The 26,283-nt window shown below is 36.6% G+C and overlaps 1 protein-coding gene across 2 annotated transcripts in view; it reads left to right on the forward strand.

Moving 5' to 3' along the window:
• Nucleotides 1-26,283, forward strand: part of HTT (huntingtin) — a 79,075-nt gene that overhangs the window by 20,413 nt on the left and 32,379 nt on the right. For both annotated transcript variants that reach the window (XM_068188551.1, XM_068188552.1), the window contains 28 exons: nt 309-389; nt 751-1,115; nt 2,917-3,040; nt 3,313-3,431; nt 4,332-4,443; nt 4,974-5,114; nt 5,766-5,924; nt 6,013-6,110; nt 7,561-7,700; nt 8,527-8,590; nt 8,983-9,083; nt 10,643-10,789; nt 11,813-11,933; nt 12,172-12,248; nt 14,425-14,576; nt 14,967-15,169; nt 16,025-16,151; nt 16,829-16,956; nt 17,612-17,722; nt 18,285-18,362; nt 18,825-19,048; nt 19,564-19,642; nt 19,776-19,937; nt 20,658-20,713; nt 21,520-21,668; nt 22,345-22,481; nt 24,422-24,538; nt 25,899-26,021. In XM_068188551.1, coding sequence (XP_068044652.1) covers nt 309-389; nt 751-1,115; nt 2,917-3,040; nt 3,313-3,431; nt 4,332-4,443; nt 4,974-5,114; nt 5,766-5,924; nt 6,013-6,110; nt 7,561-7,700; nt 8,527-8,590; nt 8,983-9,083; nt 10,643-10,789; nt 11,813-11,933; nt 12,172-12,248; nt 14,425-14,576; nt 14,967-15,169; nt 16,025-16,151; nt 16,829-16,956; nt 17,612-17,722; nt 18,285-18,362; nt 18,825-19,048; nt 19,564-19,642; nt 19,776-19,937; nt 20,658-20,713; nt 21,520-21,668; nt 22,345-22,481; nt 24,422-24,538; nt 25,899-26,021 — 3,695 coding nt within the window. The remainder of the gene's footprint in view (nt 1-308; nt 390-750; nt 1,116-2,916; nt 3,041-3,312; nt 3,432-4,331; nt 4,444-4,973; nt 5,115-5,765; nt 5,925-6,012; nt 6,111-7,560; nt 7,701-8,526; nt 8,591-8,982; nt 9,084-10,642; nt 10,790-11,812; nt 11,934-12,171; nt 12,249-14,424; nt 14,577-14,966; nt 15,170-16,024; nt 16,152-16,828; nt 16,957-17,611; nt 17,723-18,284; nt 18,363-18,824; nt 19,049-19,563; nt 19,643-19,775; nt 19,938-20,657; nt 20,714-21,519; nt 21,669-22,344; nt 22,482-24,421; nt 24,539-25,898; nt 26,022-26,283) is intronic.

The raw sequence follows: 26,283 nt of genomic DNA on the forward strand, positions 1-26,283 counted from the left end.
GTCCACAAAAATAAACTAAAAGTAATAAGGTTGTAGGTAGTTTCCTGAATGGTTGCACTGGTAAATAAAATTACTTAACTCTGTTTCCTTGTCATTGCTGCCTATTTCTTTCCTGATGAATTAGTGAGGAACTGGATGTACACTTTATTCATTCCCTTCTTCCTTTTGTCTGTTATCTGTCATAGCTATGAAAAATTATTTGGATAAACTTTTTAAAAAATAGGTTTCCCATCTGACTCCAGCTGTTCAACATTTCAAACTGACTGTAATTTTTGAAAACTAAAGGTTTTTCTTGTATCACTTCTCAGGTAAAGTACTTCTTGGTGAAGAAGAAGGCTTGGATGATGACTCTGAAACCCGATCTGATGTCAGTGCTGCATCATTTGCAGGTACCCGCCTTTCTCCTTAGCAGCACAGCCAGCAAATACATTCTGTTATTGCTCTCTGCAAAACGTGCAAGTGATGTGTTAGGGTGGTGAAGAAATGTATGGGCATTCAAAAGGCATGGTAAACAAAACTGAAACCATAAATACTTCTGAATGTAAAACTTAATGAAGTTGACTGCATTCTTTTTTTAAAGAGATGGGGTGGCATCTTTATAAGATGCCTGTTTTCCTGCCTATAGTTTAACTGTTCCATTACACACTTTCCTTAGCCTAGTTTAAGATGTGGTTTAGCCTGTGTTTTCATGTCAAGAGTGAAGCACAAATTCAAACACTGGATTGACTCATAAATGCCTGTGTTTTTCAGCTTCTGTGAAGGGTGAGATAACCAGTGAACTGGCTTCCTCATCAGGCGTGTCGACAGCCGGGTCGGTGGGGAGCTCAGCTGCTGATCCCACGGGACACGACATCATCACGGAGCAGCCCCGCTCGCAGCATACGCTGCAGTCAGACTCTGTGGACCTGGCAAGCTGTGATCTGACAAGTACAGCTGCTGAAGGGGAGGATGATGAAGTGCTCAGTCGGAGCTCCAGCCAGATCAGTGCTGTCCAGTCAGATGCCACTATGGATTTGAATGATGGCACACAGGCTTCCTCACCAATTAGTGATAGCTCTCAGACTACTACAGAAGGTCCAGACTCTGCTGTAACCCCTTCAGATAGTTCTGAAATTGTAAGTGTGCAGCGGGCAGAGGGGGGATCTCCTTCTACTGAGGGGCCCGACATATCTCAGAGCTCTTCCATGGAGGGCCCAGACTTGGATTCGTCTCCTTACTCGTCTTCTACTTTTCAATCCTCAGCTAGTAACAGTGGAAAGGTCAGCAGCTCACACCTCCATTGGAGAGCTTGACCTCCTTTTAACACTTTCACTTCAGCAATAATGAAAAACTACAAAGCTGTAATCAGTGTGTTCTCTGGGTAGGTCATGTGAAGGCATTACAGATTTCACTCACTGAAAGAGTGGCAATATCAAAGTCTTGACATAAATATATCCTCTTAGTGGTATATCCTTAATTTTGTATAGATATAATAATAATTGTTTTGGTGCAGGAGGGTTAATGGAAGTGTTAAAGGGTGAACAGTTCATTTGGAATGTAAAAGGAGTATTTTTGGAGCACAATGCTTCACACTGCCTTCTGCCTGTGCTTTTACACTTGGCAAGCACAACTCATCTTTTTTTTTTTTATTTTCTTTTATTCCATCTTAAGGATTTCTCCTATAATGGGTAAATACTGCATGATTTACAAATGTAGCAGTTACATATCTAATAAACACCTGAAATGTGCATACAGTATATCTATTTTAGGACATTTGTCTCCCCTGGGCAAGTGTATTGTGAGGTTGTAATAAAACCAGCAAAAATACAATTACTGGGAGCCAAAGCAGAAAATTCAAAAGGGAGAAAATTTAGAATTTAAGACTTCTTCAAACATTATCAAACTTTTGGCTCTAGTTTTCTGATAGTAATTTGTAAGAGTAATAGTCTCTTAGCAGTACAAAAAATAGTAAGTTTATAATCATGCTAAGCAAATACTTCTGCAAGTGTGAGGATTCAAGAACCAAAGGAGTGATGATAATTGCTCTCTGAATTAAACGAAGGCAGTGCAGAGGCCAAAGTGAGCAGGCATTTATTGACAAGGTGTGTTTATTGGCACAATGTGTTTATGCAAATTCTTGTCAGTTGGCATACTGTTTACAAGCAGTAATTACGTGTGAAATTATCCTTTCATAACTGACAGACTAAGTGGTTGTCCAAGTTACTGACACACAAGCTTTTTAATTAACAATTTCCAGGTGCTTTTAAAGATGGAAAGTAACTGAAGAAGCATCCTGTTTTCTGATAAAATTAGTGAAATTGTTTTTTTTTTTGCTTTACTGTCATTGATTGTTATGATTAATTTTTATGGTTATTTTTCCATATACCTACTGCCTATATATTGCCTTGGGTCCAAGGGTCAAATTCTCATCCAAATGAGTCCATTTTAGTAGTCTCTGGCTTTGAATGAAGAAACTAAAATACTTTAAACCTATTTGTCCTTTCTTGTCCTACACAGTGTGTTCTCAGTTTGACTTCACATATCCAGGACAAGTGAAGTTATGGGGGAGTTTAACTGCAAGGGCCAAGTTCAGTTTGTGGCAGTAAAGGTGTTGGTTGTGATTTGTAACTGCTGAGAGAGAAACATTTGTGGTGAGGGAGCAAGGGGAGCAATGGATTGAGTGTTTTACTTGGTTCCTGTTGGTAAGCCAAGTTCATAGCCCTGCTGAGAGATTCTCAGATGGAACTGTGGCCTCCAATAGCCCCAGAGTTGCAGGAGGAAGGAGAGTGCTTTGGGGCTTACATGTACCTGGACACTAATATTTATCAGGCTCATATTTGCTTTCAGACTCTTTTTAGATTACTAACACTGCATGTTTCAAATTTAATACTCGGTGTAAAGAGAAATTATTTTAAGTCCTGTCCTTGCACTGTATAGGTTTTGGAGGGTGCTGAAGGACAGTATTCTGGAATGCAAATTGGGCAGCTACAGGATGAGGAGGATGAAGCTGCAAATATTCTCCAAGATGATTCTTCAGAGTCCTTCAGAAATTCTTCTCTTGGTATGTCGATAAATACAGGGGTGGGCCAGACAGGTGGCACCATTAGACAAGTGTTCAGGTGCATCTGCACTTGAAGGGAGTGAAGACTCATGTAATGGATACAAAAAACAACTAGATGGATATGTGAAATAAGGAATATATTTCAACACTTGTGATCAATCACTTGTTTTGATCACTGCTAATTTGTTTTTCATGTTTGTATAATTAAGTTTAATTAAAGTGCTTTTAGTTTGCATCTGAAATGATATTTCATGAATTGCCTTTTTCTAAAGCTCTTCAACAGTCTCACCTGCTGAAAACCATGAGCCATAGTAGGCAGCCCTCTGATAGTAGCGTGGATCGATTTACATCCAAAGAAGATGCAGCAGATGCTGGTGATCATGAGAACAAGGTGAGAAGTAACCGCAGTGGTCAGTTTTAAAGTTCAAAACAATTAAGTTGAAAAAAAAATTAAAATGGTAGTTATGGTGAAGTAAATACTAATGGTAAATGTGGGAAGCATGTATATGTGATGTACCTCGTTATAGGTCAAAGGTTGGTAGGGAATCTGAGTTACAGCCTGAATTTCTTTTACCATAAGGGGAATACATAAGTGTTGATATCTTAAATACAATGATCAGCAAAGCCATACCAGAACACACTGCTGAGAACACAAACCCTTTTTGTCTGTGCATTAGTAGGCTTTCTGATACTTTCTTACTTGAAATATTTTTGTGCTGATTGCTACCTGTGTAGGTAACTTCATGATCTCCTCAGAGGTTAGTCTTTGAGCCTGGTGCCATTCTAACTACAAGTTACTGATTTCCTCTTACATTTTTTTGACTCTATCTTTGGACCTTATTCTGAGCTGGGGTGAAATTTTCATTTGTGGCAGGCAGAATTAGATCAGCTTGGACTATTGGGGAATTCTAAATGTGAAAATACAGAAAACAACTTAGAAATAATATGCTTTTCATACAAAGTTTCCAAAGTTTGGTGGCAACAAGTGGTTTAGTATATGCTCTTCACATGCAGACAGCAAGTCTAGGTAGTTTACAAAAACCTACAATAAAATATTTCTGTAATAAAATGGAACCAGTACTGATACAGGATATATACTTCTCCAAAACATGGCACTTTGAGGCCTTTTTTTTGAATAGAAATTAAACTACATATGAATATTATATATTAATTTTGTATTAAACCTTTGGACATTTGAGGATGTGCAGTATTTCCATATCTTGGTCTACTATTTTTTTTCAATTGAAGATGAATTTTTCTCTGTATGAACATTGTGATTTGCCTTCAATAGCCCTCCAGGGTGAAGGGGGACATCGGGCACTACACTGACAGAGACTGTGCTCCTTTGGTGCACTGCGTCAGGCTGCTGTCGGCCTCCTTCCTGCTCACTGGGGACAAAGGAGGTATGTTTGTCTTTGAGCTTCATTGGCTCTCTCTGTCTCTCAATGGAGGAAGTTGGAAATGTGATCACTTTGCTCTGTCTTGGTTTTGGTCTCACTTTACTGGAAATATTGGACGTTTTTCTGTGGCAGTCCCTAAGCACCACATCTGCATTTTTTTAAATACATCCAGGGATGGGCTCTTAACCACATTCCTGTCATGATGTATGACTGATTTAAGGTGTTTGTTCTTTTTCCCTTTTCTAAACTCTTACTTGCTCACATGCCCATATAATGTATTGGTTTTGGAAGAAGGTGACCTGAAGTGTGTTTTGGCTGTATTAGAGTATTTCAAATACTGTTCATTTGAGGAGAGTAAAGAAGCAGCCTGCATATCACTGCTGCCTCTGACAAACTGGAACGGCTTACTCTGCCTTCATATTTTTGTACAGGCTAAGCTAGTTTCTTTTATATAGTGTTATTAATTAAATTTAAAACAAGGCAGGAAGCTTTTAAAGACCTTCCTTTTAATAATTTTTGTTTCTTCCCCGCAGCTTTAGTTCCTGATAGAGATGTGAGAGTCAGTGTAAAAGCCTTGGCAGTAAGTTGTGTTGGAGCAGCCGTTGCACTTCACCCTGAGTCCTTCTTCAGCAAACTGTATAAAACACCTCTGGAGGCAATGGGAGAAGAGTATGGTATGTTGCAGTTCACATATCCCATTTTATTACTGTGTTTGGGTTTTCAAATAAATGAGGCAGCATCTACCCTGAAAACTTCAAAGTCAGTTTGGTATTTGTGAACAAATACTGCACAAATTGGAATGAATGTGCTGTGCGTGTGGCGAGGTGTATTTTTTGTAGTAAGATTTAAGTTTCAGTGGATGAGCTTGCTTCTGACAAGTTGAAGCTGTTTTAAAACAATGAGTATGTGGAAGGGATTCGTTATTTTTTGCAAATGTTTTCTTCCAATTTAATTTAGTCCATCCTATAGATGGTTTCTAAGCCATTAGGTTCATTTTTACAAATTAATCACAGAGACCTGAAGCGTGCAGCTGGTTTGGTACACTGACCGAAATACTTCTTCTCTTTCCCTGGAGCATTTTGTATACAGTTGAAATAAATCACTAATGTTTTTAAATAGGTGATCATTGGTCTGAATGGTGTGATTGATCTGTAGATTGCATGCACAGAAAGGGATCTCAGAAGGGGAGAACTATGGTGGGCATGTTTTGGATGTGCTGATGTTGATTGGTCAATAGTTGAGACCTCCACTGTAATATTTTTATGAATCAGTGAAGTCTAATACTAGTATTTTTAAAATAAAGTAGTTGTAACTTATTTTCTTAGAGGAGCAATATGTGTCAGACATTCTGAACTATATTGACCATGGAGATCCCCAGATTAGAGGAGCTACTGCCATTCTCTGTGGAACAATTGTCAACTCCATTCTAATTAAATCTCGCTTTGATGTGGAAAAATGGCTAATAAATGTCAGAAGCTCAACAGGTAACAATTTATTTTATGGGTATCTTTTTGTCTTTTAATGTAACATTATAATGTTTCACTGCTCAAAATTGTTTTTTTTCTTTTTTAGGAAATCTCTTTTCCTTGATAGACTGCATACCTCTGTTACAGAAAACATTGAAAGATGAGTCCTCTGTTACATGCAAACTGGCTTGTACAGCTGTGAGGGTATGCAGTAGGAATTTATTTGCACCACTACAGATACAGAGTTGTCATTCATTACTGGGATGTTGCTATTCACAGATGTCTAAACATCCAGCATAAAATGATTTCTTCCTGAAGAACTTTATTGGCACTGAAAATAATGATGTGGTTAGATCATGTAGCCTTGTAATCTAATCATGATGTTTCTCATGAGAAATGTACTGGTATGAGCTTTAATGTTACATTAACCAACAGTAGAATGAGTGCATTGGATAGAAAGGCAGTCTCGGCTAAACAGGGGAGTGTGAACATATAACACCTGGTTGTAGCCTGTATTTGGAGAATAAAAATTAAATGCGAGAAATGACAGGTAAAATAGTGATTATTTTCTGAAATAATAATTTTTAAAAGTGGGAATGTATCAGGAAAGTGAGTGGTTCAAATTGGATTAAAGGTCCCTCAGGCAATTGTTAAAACAGAGATGACAGCTGAATTGGTGAGTGGGATTTAGAGTGTGTGAATTTTATTTCTGTAATACAATCTGTGGAAGGTGTTTGGTGAAAAAGCAATGGGGTGAAGCAGTGAGCTTTCTTTGAGAGTTTTTCCAATAAAGTAGAACATGGACAAATCAGAGACTTAAGGATCTGTGAGGCAAATCATAAATTTTAGTAAAATGTAGATAGTTTGTGTATGGGAATTACAGCTTTATATGCAAAGAGGAGGGGCTTGTGATGCAGCTGAGGGAAGGAGACCCAGGTAGGTAAATGAGGTTGTCTTTTTAACCTTCTGTTCAGCAATCTCTGTGTTTGTGTGTAGTGATTTCATGTGTGACTACACTTGCCATAATGGCTTTTTAGAAGACTTCACCAGATTTGTTCAGTTCAGGCAACATAATACCAGTCAACTTTGCCTCTTGCTTTTTCTCAGTATATAGTGTGGTCTGACTTCATGCATTTTGGTGGAAATGTTCTAAGACCTTTGAGTTGCTGATCCTCAAACAAGAAAGTACATTTTGTGTAGTTAAATAAGACATGGAATTGTCTTTTTTGTTGAAGGTCACACATTGTGCCTAGAATTGAACATTCAAATATAGAGGTATGACTTTTTGAAAAAGTTTGGAAATCAGAACCAGGTGTCTAAAAGTAACCCTGTGGAATTTAGGAGACTATTTTTGAACAGATGAGACTATATTACTTGTGCTGTTTAGCCCTGTGAACCCTCCTCTAGAGGATTGCCCTCTGATCTGTGGCCTGCATTCCTCTGCCAAGGGTTAATTTCAGCAGCAGGTTTTAGCAGTTCACATGGAGATGGTTTTCTGGCCTTGCAGGGTACCCAGCTCTGCTTCTTATCCTAGCTCTTATGCAATAACTTTTTTTAGAATATAAAGAAAACAGGTGTTTTTTTGGATGACTTTCATTCTGCTTTTCTGAGAACCTCTTCTGAATTATAACTGAAAGTTGTTTTTTCTTCTCAGCATTGCATCATGAGCTTATGCAGTAGCAGTTACAGTGAACTAGGTTTGCAATTGATTGTTGACCTCCTTGCTCTGAAGAACAGCTCATATTGGCTTGTAAGGACAGAACTTCTGGAAACACTAGCAGAGGTAGATTTTCGGTGAGTGCTCGTATTTTTCCATGGGTGTCGTAGCTGAAGTGCAGAGAAGTATAGGAAACTGTAACTGTAATGGTGCAATTTCTTCTGAAGCATTAATGAGTTTCATAAAACTAATTCAGATCAGTCAATCCTGTATGAATTCCTTTGTCAAGTTACCACTGACTGCACAACCAAGCCCAGTCCTAGTAACACTGTATTGAAGATTTTAGTTCATTGGTCTGTTGTATCAAGTCTTCTGTAAATGTGTGATCAGAGAGGGACCACATCATTTGGAATCTAACTTAGTTTTTCCATCCAGTTTTGTGTGTTTTTAAAGAGAAATTCCCTGACATGTACTCTGTTGTCAGCTCTCTGTAGTCACTCAGTTTCTGTTAATACTGAAATAAATGTGACTTGTTCTTTTTCTTGCATTCTCTCATTCTCTGTTGGTTCCTCCAAGCTGAAAGACAAAAGATGTTTATATGAAAATTCTTCAAGTTATCCTTATTCATACAGAAGTGGACTCTTTGTGAATAGTGATATTTGGGATGTGTTACTGTCTTTTCAAAATAGTCTGATGGTTCTGTGCTTAGGAAAAAATACAATTAAAATCATGATCTTTAAATAATGGGGTTTTTTTAATCGTAGGACTGTTTTTCTTCAGTTACACTAGCCAGATAGTAGGTTAGCAAATAACTTACCTTTTCTAAAGGTTGCAAAAAATGTTTGCTACATTTTCCCTATAGTGTTCTTTCTAAAAATATAAACAAAAAGAACCATCAGAGAAGTGAAGGGAGAAGTAACACACAATGTTAACTAATGTACTCTAAATTCTATTTTGTCACAGGCTAGTCAACTTCTTGGAAGGAAAGACTGAGAGCTTGCACAGAGGTATTCATCATTATACTGGTGTAAGTAAATTATTTAATCAGTATATTGTGTTTCTGGATTAAGGTACCAGTGCAGTGTCATCACTTTATTTTTAAATTCTGTCAACACTGATGGCTATTGTATTTTTGTGCAAACAGATTCACATTCTAGAACTTACTACAGCTGGGAGTATACTTACTATGGAGATCAGATATCTTCATTTTCTGTGGTGTATTTGTGGCTTGCTCTTTTTAAACTTAAAATAAATTGATATTTGTGTAGTTAGACAATGCAGTTGGCAATGTTAAGGTAAAGATGGTCTTTCAGGCTTGTATGACAGATGAAATCTCACTTGTTAACTCTCTTTTAACAATGTGATCAAATGATGAAAATGGTCAGTGAACTTAATTTACTGTGCTAATTTATTTTCTAGCTATTAAAGCTTCAGGAGAGAGTACTTGAAAATGTTGTAATAAGTCTGCTTGGAGATGAAGATCCAAGAGTGAGACACGTGGCTGCAGCTTCCTTAATGAGGTACATGTGACATTTTTATTTATAGGAAAAGAAAAAGTAGTTTAGAAAGATGTTTGCATATTGGTGTGTACATATAACTAAAATACACACTTGTGTGTTTTTAATATACATATATATGTGTATATATATACACATATGTGTGTATATATATTTATTCAGAAGAGAGATGGGAAACAAATACATCTTTATGGTACCTGGAACATGCATCGTTCTGACTCATCAGGCAATTGTACTTTGCTTTCTGTTAGCAATCCAATTACATTAAATTACTTTCTGAGGGTATTACATTGTATTACATTCTGAGGGTCACTTGCAGTTTCAGCTTCTTCAGAATATTTTTCTTCATCCTGAAGTGGTTTGTTCAGTGTCCTGGAAGTGGCTGCTTGACTTATAATGTTGCAGTTCTGCAGATTTGTCCCAGTTCCCAACCATTATAGTTTTCACATGGTCATACACAGTGTATCTTAAAACTTTTGTGCTCACTGATCATAGTGCAGCAGCTAATTTTGTTTGCAAAGCAGATGTTTGCTGTAACCTACTACAGTTACAGTTACTGTACAGATAAATGCACCAAAGGGTAAGGATTAGTTGGTAGTTTATTTACTGGAATTCAGAGACTTAAATTTTATGTTTAAAGAAGTTGGGAGCATGTAACACTGAATTCCTGGTATATTTTATTATCAGAGGAGTTTCTTTCCTAGTTTTTTTCATACTGTTAATTGCTGTCCATTCCTAATAACAAATAAAGGACAGCTAATCTTTTAAAGTTCTGACATTTAAAAGTGTTCATATTGCCAAAGCAGCTCAGCAGAGGAGTCATGAACTGTTTCATCATAGAGCTTGTGGTTTTTATTAAGGGATTTGATTCTGAAATTGAGTTATTTTATTAACTGAGTGGTAACAAGTTGAAGTTTTTTCTATCTTCATGCTGAGTTAGTGACAGGAGCTGTGTTAAGATTGGAAAAGACTTAACCTGCCCAAGAAAGCTGCTACAAGCTTGTAGAAACCCCTTGAAACATCCAGTAAGGATATTCATTGGAAATACCCTCACTGAGATTACAAAAACATGTGTAAAATAGCTTTTCACTTTTATGTAAGTTGAAAATACTGTTCTTCAGGAAGACTGGATTTGATTTTATGTTTCGGTTTTGCTGCATAGAAATCAGATAGTAAAATTTTTTCAGTAAAAATGAGTTTTTAGTTGATACAAATACTTATGGGGAAAATATGTGGGGAGATCAAGGAACAGCAAGAGAGAAGTAATCTATGTAAGTGTTTGTTGTAGTATGTGTGGGGAGGTATCTCCAGAAAAAGACTTTTTTTAAAATTACTTTATGTCTGGAGCAGTTGCTTTGTCCTGACTTGAGCTCCTTGGTTGTAATGAAGAGCAGTTACATAAAGATTAATTCAGCTTAATAAATTTAGGTAATAGCTATTTACAATGGATATGTGCAATTAACATATGTAGCTAGCTGAAGTGTATATTAAATGTATTTAAACTAGGTGTTAAATAATATCTGAATAATAATTTTTCTTTTTGACACTCAATTTTCTTTCAGGCTTGTTCCAAAGCTGTTTTATAACTGTGATCAAGGACAGGCTGACCCAATTGTGGCAGTAGCACGAGACCAAAGCAGTGTCTACCTGAAACTCCTCATGCATGAAACACAGCCCCCATCTCACTTTGCAGTGAGCACTATCACCAGGTGTGTTACCTGCCTGGCCATGCTTCAAAAGGAATGGAGACCCAAATTTCACTCTGCAATGTCTAGGACTGTAATTTAATCCATGTGCTTATGAATTCCTTTTCTAGTCTGTAGGAGCACCTGTAGTAGGTTTAACCTCTACACAAACTGACTCATGTTCAAAGAATACACTCAGAGTTAGTGGTGATGTGCTCAAACACGGAGTCCTTGTTTTGAGGTAGTTTCTTCTCTCCATCCTGAAGTCACCCTACTTGCCCATTGAATTATAAAACCAGGTCCAGCTTTTCAAGCTAATTGTATGTATGTAATTGTACTGTTCTTCAGGTATGTTGATCAGGTTTATAACTCTCCACATCCTGTTGAATGATTATAGTTGCAGAAGGCTGTACTCCCTTTATAATTTAAAAATAAATTCTAGTTTTGATAGTGTGATCTTGTTGTATTTTTGCTGCCAGCTGTACTTTTTCTGTCTTATCGACAGTATCAGTTGTATGTATTTATAGGGGTTTTTGGATTCTATCAGTTTGTCATAAAAGTTTTTAATTATATGCCTTTTGGTATATGGTCTTGATCTTGTAACTTAAGATATATGCTATAGTATGGAAGCAGTAGAACTTTGTGGATCCAGTGTTATTCTGGATAGAAAATAGAGTTTCTACAGCAATAATCCAGACTTTGTGAGCATGCAAAAATGTTGAATCCATTTGACCAACAGCAAAGACAACAGCAAAGTTAAATTGGTGGTCATTTCTGAAGTATCTAGTTAGAACTGACAATTGATTTCTGTTCACTAACAAAGTGGTTTTATTTATAAATTAAATAGCATTTACTAATACAACCCCAAAAATACTACAATATAGGATGGTATTTGGACTGTTCTCTGGTTTTGTGTGTTACAAGCAGTCTGTGAAATACATAATGGTAATTTAAGCTTAAATATTTAAGTAGTAAAATTAATAATTTTTGATTGGGATGGGGGTTTTTAAGTACATGTTTTAGTGGGTGTTAATGCTTTTATTTCAGAGCATACAGAGGTTACAATACACTGCAAAGTCCAACAGATGTCACTATGGAAAACAACCTTTCAAGGGTTATTGCAGCAGTTTCCCATGCATTGACAATATCCACTACAAGAGCACTTACGGTGAGTTTTCTTATATGTGAATTTTTGTACATAGAGTTGCTTTGAGTTTTCTTGCTATGGTGGCTGACTTTTTCCTATTTTACATGCTTGCTTTTTTTTTAATGATTTCCTGACTGTATTTGGGGCTTTTGTACTGTGACAATGGCAGTAGAAATAGATTTAATTCTCACTCTTAAGATACTGTGTTGCTAACTCTTTCCTGGTGAAACTAATTAGATTCTTGGTGTCTGCTTTTCAGTTTGGCTGCTGTGAAGCTTTGTGCCTTCTCTCCACAACATTTCCAGTCTGCACCTGGAGTGTGGGATGGCACTGTGGGTATGTTCCCTCTTTTGTTAATCAAGCTTCTGGAAGTCACATTTGTGAAACAGAAGTGGGTTTACTTAGGCATTGAAGTCCTGGTTTAGGTATATGCTGGTAAGCTTATCTTAACAGTTCTTTAAGACCTTTGTACAGAATACAGAAAATTATAACTTCAGGTTGTCAGGTGTTAAGTGCCAGCATTTGTCATCCCTGGAACCATGGTGTCTGTCACAGGGATTGGCTGCAACTGCTCTTATAGAAAGACAGATAGAGTCAGCATCTATGAAATGTCATGTAGGAGAAGGTATTCCATGCTTTTGAAAGGATGTTTATCTTTGGGATATTATATTTTGTAGTATCTCTTTAAAATTTGAACAGTAAAATTTTCATCTTGGTTTCATGTCTGTATTGAAAAATGGTGGGTCAGGGAAGCTGGTTCATCTTGGCTGCTATAATATTGTCAGATGCATTTAAATTGGTTTCATTTGGCACACTGAGTGGGAACAGCAAATTGGGTATCTGTAAGACTTCAGTGTTAATATAGGTAATACATGATAGTCCCAAATTACTTACAAGTTCTGAAGAGTTTCTTCAGGATGAAAATGTACAGGTGGCAGACTAAAAGCTTCGATTTTGCCTCTGATTATTACTGCTGTGCCATGTAAGCAGTAAAAGTAGCTACTGGAGATGTGCACCTGTGGAGCTGTTCAGTTTTTAAATACATCTAATATAATTTGTGTTGATTTTCTTTGTTGCTGTTATTGTGTCTCTTACTCTGTTAGGTTGGGAAATTTTGTCTTATTTTAAAACCAAAACCCAAACCCACAAAAACAAGCATCTCTCAGATACTTTTCTTGTCAGCAGGCCCTTGCTTCCCTTGCTGGCCCTAACTGTGGTATATGTAGTATAAAAAGTGTGGTCCAGTGGTAACAAATGATGTGAACAGTACTTAGCTGGAAAATAAAATCAATTTATCTTCTCTTCTACCTGGCTTAAAAATGTTGTTTTAAAGATGTGTATAATATTTAGAAATAATCCAAAGACATAGCCTTTGCCCTTTCATCTGATTCCTTCTTCACAAATTTTTGGCCGATGTTTATACTAATTTGGACTGTAATTTTATTTTTGTGGAATGATATGGACATGTATTGTTCTGGATAATAAGAATATAATAACATGGATAGTAACATGAGAATATTGCCAAAGTTCCTTCATATCTTAAGTATTGTTGTTCTTATGATTAAGAAGTTACTGGAACTGCTGCATACCAACTCTGTACAGCTCAACATGGATTAAGTATTGGATTTCTGACTGTATGTGAAATAAATAACAGGTGCCTGTGAAAATACTTTACAAAAACCAAAGGAAGGCACTGTAATTACCTCTGGAGCTTTATCAAAATAATAGCTTTACTTAGTGTCAGTTTTATTTTCTGAAATTCCTGTAGTTGTGTTAGACCAGAGTAACTATATTAGAAGATTTTAATTATTTCAAATTAAAAATTATTTTGAAAGATTTTCAGATTCCCTATATTTAGAGATTACATAAGGTCTTTTCCTGAAACAAAGGGAGTATATAGGTCTTACAGCTTTGAAATGATGTGTGTAATTCACAGAGTATTCTGCCAAACATCTTCTGGTGATCTCTGCCCGCCCTTTCTTAAACTTGACTTCCATGGGAAAATCTGGTCTTATAATTATTGTCAAAGAAAATAGAGAATACAGCAGAAAACTGCCATTTTGGATAGTGTTCACTCAAAAAATATAGAGATTTGATGGAATGCAATTGTTTAATTTCTTGTCACTTTAAAGCACTATCCTGTTACATTGCAATACTACAGCTAATGTCTCCCATCCTAACCTTGCATATGCACAAGACTTAACTGAAGATATTTTAGGACTGTAGTGGGTAGCAAATAAATACAGAATTCTTCAGTTTATCAGTAGATGTCACTATAGCCTTGATATTTGCTATTAAAAGGACGGTAATAGCTCTTAAAGAAACCAGGGTATTGTCAGGTCTCTGCTGCAATTTACTTTTTGAAGTTGTATTTGAGTGTTAAATGTGTATTTCAGTAGCACAGATTTAATTTCATTAGAGAAGCCATCTGCTTGACTGTTGGTTTTCTCAAGACTTTTAATTTGCCAAAAAGAGGAAAAAAAGTAATGACATTCCAAAATTAAACTTCCAGTGTTTCCCAGCCAAGTTCTTCAGATGAAGCTCAAAAGGGCTGCACCATTGGTATGGCTGGCTTGGTCCTGTCCCTCCTGTCATCAGCATGGTTTCCACTGGACCTCTCAGCACATCAGGATGCTTTGATTTTGACTGGAAACTTGCTTGCAGGTAAGGTAGGACAAGAAAAGTAGGATTGTCCTAATATTTTTACCGTTAGGATTAGAAGGGCCCTATCTCACTCCATTCTGATTGTATGCATGAAAAACTTAAAAGATTAAGCAGAAGAAATAAAGAAGGAACTTGCACCCAGGAGATTTGAAAAGAAACTACCTCTTGGTAGCCAAGTTGCAAATTTCCTCCAGTTGCCAAAGGGCATACTTAGTACAAGCTGGGTACAAAGAACTCAGATTTTGTTGGTTTTGTTTTTAACTCTGCAGCTACTCCTGGCTTTGAAATTCCAATTGAACTTCTGTTCACACAGAGGCAATAACCATAGCTGCCTTCAGAATTTTCTGCTACTTAATTCCAAGTTTTGTTTTCTATTTCCTGAAATTGCAGCAAGTGCTCCCAAGTGCTTAAAGAATCCCTGGAGTGCTGAAGAGGATGCAAACCAAGGTGCTGCAAAGCAGGAGGAACCCTGGCCAGCTCTGTCAGATCGAGCTCTTGTCACTTTAGTCGAACAGCTCTTTTCTCATCTGCTGAAGGTCATTAATATTTGTGCACATGTGATGGATGATGTTGCTCCTGGTCCAGCAGTAAAGGTATATATTAAAAATTAAAATGTGACTTAAATATAGTTGTGCTATAGACCTCTTCACATTTTAGACTTGATATAGATAAGTATCTAATTCCTTGATAATGACTCCACTCTGTGTAGTAAGGCAAGTACCATGAAAAAAGTGCATATTTTTCTTCACATAACAGGTTTTTCTTTAGGTCTGCAGTGTTTAAAGTATTACCCTAAATTTTGAGTCTTTTATTCCTGCTGACTTCACTTGAAACATTAATTCAGTGAGGAGTATGTAGAGTATGTGAAGTACTGGATTGCATACTCTGGGAAATGTGTTGACTTTTGGGTTGGTTGGCTGGTTGTAAAGCACTGAGCTCCTTTTGGGGCTAAAAATAACTCTTATCTTCTGAATATCCTGTAAAATATTTTGACTTCTGAAGCAGCTTATATGAGGTACTTCCAGGTTTGAGGGTTTTGGAGATATTTTTGAGGCATATGCATTTAGAGACTGATTTAGAAACTGTAAGACAGTATTGTTAAAATCAGTAATTTCTTGATATTTTAAAAATGTTTGAATATAATTTTGACACTCCTTTATTTGGAATCAAAAGGAAGTGTAGTCATTAAGCTCTAATTTAATCTCATTGCCTTATGCTGAAGCTGAAAGTTTCAACTCATTGGCCTATGCTGAAGTTGAAAATAAAGTAGGGCATATATTAAACTATTTCCTTTTCACACAGGAAATTCATGTCCTGAACCTGAAACATTTCAGTTTAACTGACTGTCAAATGAAGGGGAGTTTAAACAAAATAAGAATATGCTTGTATTTTTGTAAAAGAAAAAACCTATTTGCTTACAAAACTGATAAAGCTTCTTTTAATTCTAGGCAGCATTGCCTTCTCTCACAAACCCACCTTCTCTAAGTCCGATTCGGAGAAAGGGGAAAGAGAGAGAGTCTGTGGAGCAGGCATCTGTGCCAATGAGCCCTAAAAAGAGTGGTGAAGCAAGTCCAGGTAGGCACATCACTTCTGTTAACCCTTCCATCTACCTGCCCCACACTGTGTGGTTATGGCAGAGAGAGAGAAGAAATAAACTGAGTAACCTTCCTGGAGTTTCATTTCAAGAGGCTGGCAGGGTACTGCAATGATGGAAAGGCAGCTGTGGGTGGGGGCTTCTTTACTGTTTTGTTTTTTTTTAACTGTAAGCTGAAAATTAACTGTACTTTTCAGAACAAAAGCACTGCTGAATCCTTTTCCTCACTTTTTGTGAATCTACTCAGCTATTGACTAAAATAATTCTTGCACATATGTTACTTAAAAGAAATTTGAAAGTTGACTTCCAGCTTTTGGCAGGAGTGACTTACATTGCTTTTGGAAATGAGATTATGAATCTTGAAACCTTTTCTTTCATTAGTAATGAATGAAGGAAATGTGTTAATTCTGTTTTGTAAAATGTACATGCATTTCAGTATTAAGCCCTCTGGGTTAATTTCTCTCACCACGGCAGGCTGGATCATTGGAGTGCTGTTCATTTTCTAGTTGTGCACAGTTTGTTTCTGCAGTTTGGAATATACATGTGGATTGAAAAAAGCCATACTGTTTAATAATGCAGATGTGGTAAATTATATTGTGTACATGTCATGAGCAGACTAGAAAAGGCATATTGTGCTAATCTATGATATTCTTTTAAGCTTCTAGGCAAACTGATGCTACAGGACCTGTTCCAACAAGTAAATCATCTTCAGTAGGAAGCTTTTATCATCTTCCATCATACCTGAAGTTATATGATGTCTTGAAAGCAACCCATGCTAATTATAAGGTACTGCATGATATTGTTTGATTGGACTGCAATGGGGTTGGATGATCACTTTGTTTCTTTTAAACAGGCTCTGCTGTTTACCTGTGTAAACAGTTTATACACACAAAAAAAGAATTTAAAGAAAGATCACAACTACCACCAGTAAAAACAAAAACTGGCCAAACAACAACCCATGATAGGCACTATCACCCTCTTGTTTCTCTGCTGTCATTACTGTTGGTAACAAATGACTCTTTGCTGGCTTTGCAATCCCAAATAAATCCCCATGTCTGTTCTCTCTGCACTTTATTCCAGGATGGGGAAGCTTTTTCCTCATTAGGTCAGGTGACAGAAGATGCATTCCCTAGAGAGTTGGTTATCTGATATGTACACTTCAAGGATTGTGTTCTTGTTACACCTACTGTGTTTATTAGAAATGCATCATTCAGCTCCATTGCTTGTCAATGCCCTAGGCCTTCCTCAAGCAAGACGATCCCTTTTCTTTTCTTAGTCAAAAAGGAGTCCTGCCTTTCCAGCAATGCATAAGGCAGTCTAAGCTGTCAGTGAAATTTTATACAAAAGATCATTTTATGTAAATACCCACTTCTTCCAGCAATTTGTATCTCCTTGTCAAGTAATTGTTAAGGAAAAATGTGGTTTTATTTTCTGGGAACAGGTTACTTTGGATCTCCAGAACACGAATGAGAAGTTTGGATGTTTCTTACGGTCTGCCCTAGATGTTCTCTCTCAAATCTTGGAACTTGCTACTCTTCAGGACATTGGAAAGGTATAAGACTTGTTTGTTTTTTCTTTTGTAGTTAACTTGTCCAGTATCCGTGGTCCTTGCTGGGAGAAGGCAGATATCACTGATTTCAAAATTGCTACTCTTCCAAGGGGCAGTAGTCCTAGAAGTGTTGTGCTTCCACAAAATTGAATAAAGTGCTAAAGCAAATTCTCCAGGTTAAATTACTGCTGTTGAAAACTGGAATAATTTTTTACTTTTTAAATTTCACGTGGGAATTTTTCTTCCCAGCCAAATGATTTGCCTTCAGTCATTCCCTGTATTCATAAGTTTAAATATACAAAATGTCAGAAGACCTATTGTCCTTCTTCCTCTCCTGTGTCTTGATATTTTTTCTTCTGAACTGTGGTGTTAGACATTCTAGTATTTTAAGATTAGGAGGAAGATGTTGAATTTTTATTTCTTAATGTAATTCCTTAATTTCCCTTAAATTAATGTAGTTGTACTTAGTACAAAAACCTGTGCTACTGAGCAGTTTTCACTGTAATATTTTAATATAATGAAAAAAACCACAATTTACTGCACTTGTTTTTTCTGATTTTTCTAGTGTGTAGAAGAAATTTTGGGATATCTAAAATCATGTTTCAACAGAGAGCCAACAATGGCAACAGTGTGTGTACAGCAGGTAAGGAGTTATTTTTTATTGTGTTCTGTGAGTGTTAGTCCTGATGACCGTTGGCTGTCAAATGGATGCTAAGAATGGCCATGCTTTTAAGGGAAGTGGTATGTAGAAACATTGGCCCAGGTGGAGCACAGAGCATATTTTCTTCCATTTTCACTACTTGCTCTGTAACTTGATACTAGTTTCCTCTTGAACTGCTTCCATTTCACAGAACTATTTTAACTAATGTTCAGAAAACAAGCTTGTTTCCTGCCTTAGCAAAAGTGTTCTTTAACTAGTTAACTGCATCAAAAAACCCTAGAAAGCAAAGAACTGACTGCCTTAGTGATGGATATCTTGCAGGCTTCCAATTAAATATTTAGATTTAAGTCCTCAAAGATTAATTACAGTGAGAGACCAAGTCAGGGTTTTTTTTTTTCCTGAAACGTTAACTTTTCTTCTTTTTCTTCCAATTTTCTTCTCTAGTTATTGAAAACTTTGTTTGGGACAAATCTGGCTTCTCAGTATGATGGCTTGTCTTCAAACCCCAGCAAGGCTCAAGGCAAAGCTCAGCGCTTGGGTTCCTCCAATCTGAGGCCTGGTCTGTACCACTATTGCTTCATGGCACCCTACACACACTTCACACAGGCCCTTGCTGATGCCAGTCTAAGGAACATGGTTCAGGCTGAGCAGGAGCACGATGCTTCAGGGTAACTTCCTTCCCTTACATCATAATGTTAACTTGAACTAGAGTCTGTTCTTAGTGTTTTGCATGAATGTGAGGATCATTGGGATGCTGTGTAACTTGAAAATACAGACTTAAGCAGAGTAACTTGACTTGGTGAGCACATCCTGAATGCAGTTATCACTAATGTGTTTTCCAAAGCAAAATTAAGTCATTAAAATGGATATAATTGAAGTTTTTTAAAAGCATAGTACTTTTAAATGCTTGTATTCAAAATGTATTATTAATTTATAAATACAGCAAATAGTCAATGTGTTAAAGGAAAGGCAGAAGGATAACTAAGCAAAGAGTAGAAAATCTTTCTCTGATCAAAGTGTATTGTAGATTCTCTGCCCTTTGTTTCTATTAAGATTCTTGAAGCAGTCAGGTAGATTAAGAGAAGTTGGCATTGGCACAGTAAAATGCATCTAAGGGGACAGTATATTTGTTGTATTTTGTTTTAATGTGTGTGGGGTTTTTTGTATTTTTTTTTTGTAACAGATGGTTTGATGTGCTGCAGAAAGTTTCTACACAGCTGAAAACTAGCATTTCCAGTGCAGCAAAACATCGTGCTGATAAGGTACTTGTATCTGTGTTCTCCTGAAAGAGCTGTACCTTAGATTTAAAACATTTTTCCTCCTTTCAAAACTAATTTGGCTTTGAATCAGAGATGTGTTCAGATGTTAGATTACTTTAAAATCTCTCTATTACAGAATGCTATTCACAATCACATTCGTTTATTTGAACCCCTTGTCATAAAAGCATTGAAACAATACACAACAACAACGTCGGTACAGCTGCAGAGACAAGTTCTAGACTTGCTTGCTCAACTGGTTCAGCTGCGAGTTAACTACTGTCTTCTGGATTCAGATCAGGTTGGTACCTCTCCACATTTGCAAATTGTCATACAGATCTCACCAGCAGGCTCAATTAACATCTGCAGCAAAAATATTTCCAGTAGTCCATTCATTGTACTAAAAGTGAAGACTTAAAGGAGGGTTGAGACTCAATTTCCCGCCCCTCAGCCACAAAGCTTCAGACTTCTGGGGTTTTTTTTCTGGTGTAAATGACTTTTTGAGTTCTGCAACAGCTATTTAAGAACTGCCCATGAGATGGACTTGAGGAATAAAATGATGTGGACAATACAGTCAGTTTTATTAAATAAAACTTCATTTACAAATGGAAATACCTTCTTCCATACTGAGAGTATGGACTTCCTTATGACTGAAATTGAGCATCATGGCTGACACCTGTTTGATGTTAATGGCAATGAGGGGAGCTAGTGGCAAATACAGTAGTCTGTGTTGTTGTCCATTTTTGGCTGATTCATAACTTCTTGACTGTAATACCTCAAATATTGTATTTTATCAGTGAAAGATGAAGTTATACTTAAAAATATACTGACTACAGGTTATACATGTCATAAGTTCATGCAAGCTGTAATAAGCTTCAACAGGTTTCTCCATCTTCTGTAACTGCACAGGGAACATTTCATAACATAGTGCAAATGATTTTCAGTGCCTGTCTATAACTGTCAAAATGGTTTCAAATGGAAATTAATGTCTGTTCTGATGCACACTTTATTCTTTCTTTAGGTGTTTATTGGATTTGTGCTAAAGCAGTTTGAATATATTGAAGTAGGACAGTTCAGGTATGAAATTGACAAAGAGCCTTTGAATAATGAGGGTTTTGCAACTGTTTTGTTCTGAAAAATAGATTAGTGATATATCACAAGTAGAGATTAGATTTGCTGGTTATTTCTGCCTTATGAGAAAGGGAGAGTTCTCTTTTGGGCAGTGTGCTCGTTTATTCTCTGATTCCAGTGGTAACTCTTTCAGATATCTTAGGTTCCATGTGACTGAAGAAGTCAGGAAGTAAAACAGAAAATAATAATAATCTTCAACTGTGTTGTCTTGTTTCTCCATTTGGTATTGTAAACCCATTCCTTTGGGCCCTCCTGCCAAAGCTATGCTTCCAGAAATCAGCATTTCATTGCTAGATGCAATTGCTTAAGGGAGATCTGCTTCTTCCTCTTGTGGATTCGGAGTGAATCCATATGTACTCTGGTCACCTGGTACACATTGCATAGGACCTAATAGGTCATAAGCAAGGCAGTGACATTTTTACTGTCAGTTTTTCCTGGTTTTTCATGAGTTTTTAAAACACTTGAGTTTTAATGAAGAGAAAAGTTGTTCTTTTGCTCTGTGGATCTTCTACAGAAATAATCTAATGTGCATTAGACAGTATGTTATAATATTATAACTGTAATGGTCAAAGATTGAAAGAAATCCCTAGGGAAAAAACCCATTGTCCAGAACAGGGCACAAAAATTACAGAACTACTGTATGAAACCAGAACAACATATTCTTCAAAAAAAAACTTTGTTAAAAGATGGGTTTTACTGAACTAAGCTGTACAACTCAAACTTGACACTTGAATTTTTTGTTTTGTTTTCAGGGAGTCTGAAGCAATTATTCCTAATATCTTCTTTTTCTTGGTGTTGCTGTCTTATGAGCGATATCATTCCAAACAAATAATTGGAATTCCCAAGATCATTCAGCTGTGTGATGGTATCATGGCCAGTGGGAGGAAAGCTGTTACACATGGTAATTCTAAAAAAAAAAAAAAAAAAAAAAAAAAACTATTTAAAAAAACAAAGGAAAGAAAGAAAAAAGGCATCAACACTTATTAGTAATGGTTCAGCAATAAATCCAGTGTTGACTATGAAGCTACAGAAACCTATTTTCATGCTGAGTGCTCCAGAAGACACTAACTTTTAAGACGTGACATACTTCTCACTTAATTCCTTCAGGAAATGTATTATATCATACTAACACTGCTGCCCCACATTTTGCATTGCTCATGATTGCAACAAAGCTTTTATTTGAAGCTTTATTCAGTGATAAGTTCACAACTTAGCAGTATGTGCAAGGCTTTGATTTTAATTTTTTGTCCACTTCCATTTCCTTCTACTTTCAGCCTTTAAATAGAAGCATCTCTCTCATATTTCCCAGTGATTCTGCAGAGAAATACTTTATAAAAATATCTTTTTTTTAGCTCTGTAAGAACGGGCAAATGTGTCCATAATTGAAATTTTCTAAAAGAAGTAAAACAATTTCCATCATTATGCGTGATAAATATGGGGTTTGTGAGTTTTTAGGTATGGGTAAAACTTTTAATGAACTAGAACCCAGTTTACTTTTAATAACTGAACTGTTAGTTCAAGAAATCACTGTTCAGAAGTGATTTGTCTCATACTAAAAGAAATACATCTTATTTCAGCAATACCAGCTCTGCAACCCATTGTTCATGATCTCTTTGTGTTAAGAGGAACAAATAAAGCTGATGCTGGAAAAGAACTGGAAACTCAGAAGGAGGTTGTGGTGTCAATGCTGCTGAGACTTATCCAGTACCATCAGGTAGGAGAGGAGGATGAAGGGTCCCTCTTTGTGGTCTGTGAAAGGATGATGTTGCTATGACTGCTGAAGGTGCTTCAGGCAATATTAATGATTTTCTGTACAAAACTGGAATAGCTGGACTATGTGTGGTATCTTTCCTTATATAGAGAGTATGCGAAGATTTTTAAGGATATGGGAAAGGTTCTGCACTACAAATTAGTATTTCAGGTCAAGTAACATATCTGTAGAATTTCCTAGTCGAGCCAAAAAACGAAAAAGCTCCAGTTAGGATCATGATCTTGGCTGTGCTGCAGACAGAATAAACAGAAGGTTGGTGGAAGAGAAGAAACTTAAAAGAATGGGAGTAAAATGGAGAAGGAGACAAGTTTAAATTTAGGAAAAATGCTGCATGGAGATGATTTAGATATTGCTGTACTATAACAATATCTTGAATAACACTTACTTGAACAAGGTAATGACACTGGTAATTAGGTATTTGTTATGACTTACTACTTTGACCCAGACTTTGGAAAACATGTTTCTGCTTTGTAGGAGTGTAACAATGGCTTTTGTCAATACATTTTATTTTAAAGAAAAACATAAATGTAATTTTGAGAGAAGTGTCATGATCAACATGGGATCTTACTGCTTACTTAGGTGCTTAACAAACCTAATCTGCCTTTCTTTCATAATGTGAAAATGCAGTTCTAGTGTATGCTAATGTAAGCACTGTATTTTCTGAAAAAAGTCAGTACGTCTTGTCAAAATAATTTGTTAGAACTGCATGTTCAGATTGGGGTAATTTTGTGTATCCACATTTTCTTTTGAATTTGTAGTTTTATAATCATAAAATGACTAATATAACTGTATGAAATGACACTCTGTAGACACATGATGTGAAATAGTGAATAACTTTGTGTTACATAAGGTACTGCAATTGCTGGCAGATCCCCTTCTGACACACTTAACCTATTAAAGACCACCCATGCACTGCTCTTCCCACACCATCCCATTTGTAGTTCTTATTCTACCCTGTTCTGCTGGTGCAATACGTATAAACCAACCCTGGGCTGTTCTGTTGGCTGGGATGGTCTGCAGTGGTTTCCCTGGACATTTGAGAGGTTCCCAGAGCTGCAGCCTTCAGCTTTTTTCCGTTACAACAGGAGCTGCCACCCATGGAGCTCCAGAGTTAAGATTTGTAGCCTGGAATTGCTTCTATCTCCTCTCCTGAAAAAATCTTTTGGGAAGAAGATAACCTGGGAATCTCCCTCTCCCTAATCTGAACTACCTGAATTTGCTTTTACAAGTGCTCTAACTTTCCTGAAACAGATTCTTTTGTCCCCCTTCCCAGTCCATATATTAACATTTTTGCTTGCTGTGTCTCTTGTCTGCCTGTCCTTCAAAGTGTGGTCTCTGTAACCCTCTAACCTGTAACCCATCCAGCTACCAGAAGTGCTCTTTGCTTGGTGTGCTCCATTATGTTGTCACTTAAAACTTTTATATGAAAGTTTATATGAGCCCCATAAAAATCTGTTTTATTTCCTTGACCAAATTTAAACTTTATTGGAGCTAGAGTCAAGACAGAGTATATATGTAGAAAATTGCTCTCTTTTTTCCTCCCCTTTTTGTTGAATAAATGGTGTGATATTTAGATTTATGATTCTTTTTCCAGTTGTTTGTGTAGTCTTTTGGCAAATACCATTTTAAAAAGTACAAAGTAATTTTTTTTTCTAGTTTATGAAAGTAACTGAAAAATTCTTTAAAAACCACCACAAAAAAAAACTTGTAACTAAGAACAGGCTTTTAACCTGAAAATAAGGGTTTCTCATGTGGGGTTTTTTTCCTTCTTGTCTTTTTGGTAGGTGGTTGAAATTAATGTTCTTCCTTGCTATGATATTACTGGAATGTTTTCTGTTAGTATGGGTGTTTACTTACTTTTTTTTTTTTTGACTTTTCCTCAGGTGCTAGAAATGTTCATCTTGGTATTGCAACAGTGTCATAAAGAAAATGAAGACAAATGGAAGAGATTGTCTCGGCAAATAGCTGACATCATTCTCCCAATGCTTGCAAAACAACAGGTACTTATATGATTGCTTTAATTCTATAAACACCTTAAATAATCACTGTAATGTATGTATCAATAGTGGCTTTGAGTATTTGATTTTTCCCTTTTTTTGTATGAATACAAATTATATTGAAATTGTGGTTGCCATATATGGAAAAAACAACTGCTGCAAGTGGAAGTGATGAAGTTCATATTTAAATACATGAAGTATATGCAGTATATAATTAAGACTGTCTCTAGAGGAAGGACATTCTGTTTCTCTTAGATACATGATTATATCAGAACATTTATTAAATGGTGTGAAGAGGGCCCTATGTTCATAGAATGTCAGACTTATTTTTTTGTGGCTACAGTGGGTCTAATTCCAGACCAGATTACTCAAAGCCCCATCCAACCTGACCCTGAACACTTCCAGGAATGGGACAGCCATCCCTTCTCTGTGCAGCCTATTCCTGTGCCCCACCACCTTCACAGTAAATAATTTCTTCCTAGTATAAATCTCCCCTCTTTCAGTGTAAAGCCATTCCCCCTTGTCCTATCACTACCTGCCTGTGCAAGAAGTCCCTTTCCAGTTCTCTTGTAGCCCCTTTAGGTACTGGAAGAGCCTTCTCCAGGCTGAACAATCCCAGCTCTCCCAGCTTTGTCTCCATAGCAGAGGTGCTCTAGCCCTAGATACTCTTTGTTCCATGATGGCAGTTCCCCAATCCTGGGAGATCTCATGGCTGGGGAGAGGGGGCAGGATCAGACAACAATTTTAGAGCAGAGCTAAAATGCTGACAAAGTGAAATTGTTGTTGTTTTGTGTGACTGCACATGATCATCTTCCAAATTATTTAAGCAGGATAGGGTCATCTAGATTTGTAGTCCAGTCCTTTGCTTTTTGCAGTTGATTGCTCTATAATTTATCTAAAACACTGTTCAAGTAGGCTGTCCTACCACTGTAGCTGTTCACTTTTCTGATGATTAGGTTCCTTTTCTCCTAGTTACCTGCTTAAGTTTAATCGTGACCAGCATTGCAGTCTATAAATAAACCTGGTGGGATGTGCAGTGAGGAGAAAAGTCTCTAAATTTTATGAAAAATAAGTCTTCTGGTCTCATTCTTTGAATAAGGCCTATTTCTCCAAATGAAGTATATGTGGTATGCACATTGGATTTCTTATGACAGATTTTTGTCCATGTTCTTCAAACTCATGTCTAGGAAGGTCTGCAATGAAATTTATCTTTTATAGCTTTTGATTACTCTGAATTTTGTACTGTAAAGAACAGCTTTATTACAGGTTGTTATAGAAATATTTAAAACACTGAGTGTAAATTTTGTGTTGAAGTTACCTTTAGTGGACAGTAAGAAATTAGTTTTGTGTTTTTCTTTCACAGATGCATATAGACTCCCATGATGCTTTGGGAGTATTGAACACTTTGTTTGAAATTTTGGCCCCTTCATCCCTTCGCCCTGTGGACATGCTTTTAAGGAGTATGTTTGTTACTCCTAAAACAATGGTAAGCTACTGTTCTCAAAGAAGAGAGAATCTGGTATCTTTCATGCAAAACAAAAGAGAATGTGTTTCTCTTTAGTAATTTGCTACGTGATGTTAAAGTACCAGCAGCAGAATTTGGGAACAAATTGGCAAGAACTAATGTGATTTACCAGCTGGGAGCACTTGATACAGGAGTGTTCTGCTTATGAATTACTTTCCTTCATTTTGTATGTTGAAGATCAGGAATGTAAAGGAAGGTACTGTTACAATAAAATAGAATGCAG

Source organism: Anomalospiza imberbis, chromosome 4 (assembly GCF_031753505.1).
Source record: "Anomalospiza imberbis isolate Cuckoo-Finch-1a 21T00152 chromosome 4, ASM3175350v1, whole genome shotgun sequence".
Classification (NCBI taxonomy): domain Eukaryota; kingdom Metazoa; phylum Chordata; class Aves; order Passeriformes; family Viduidae; genus Anomalospiza; species Anomalospiza imberbis.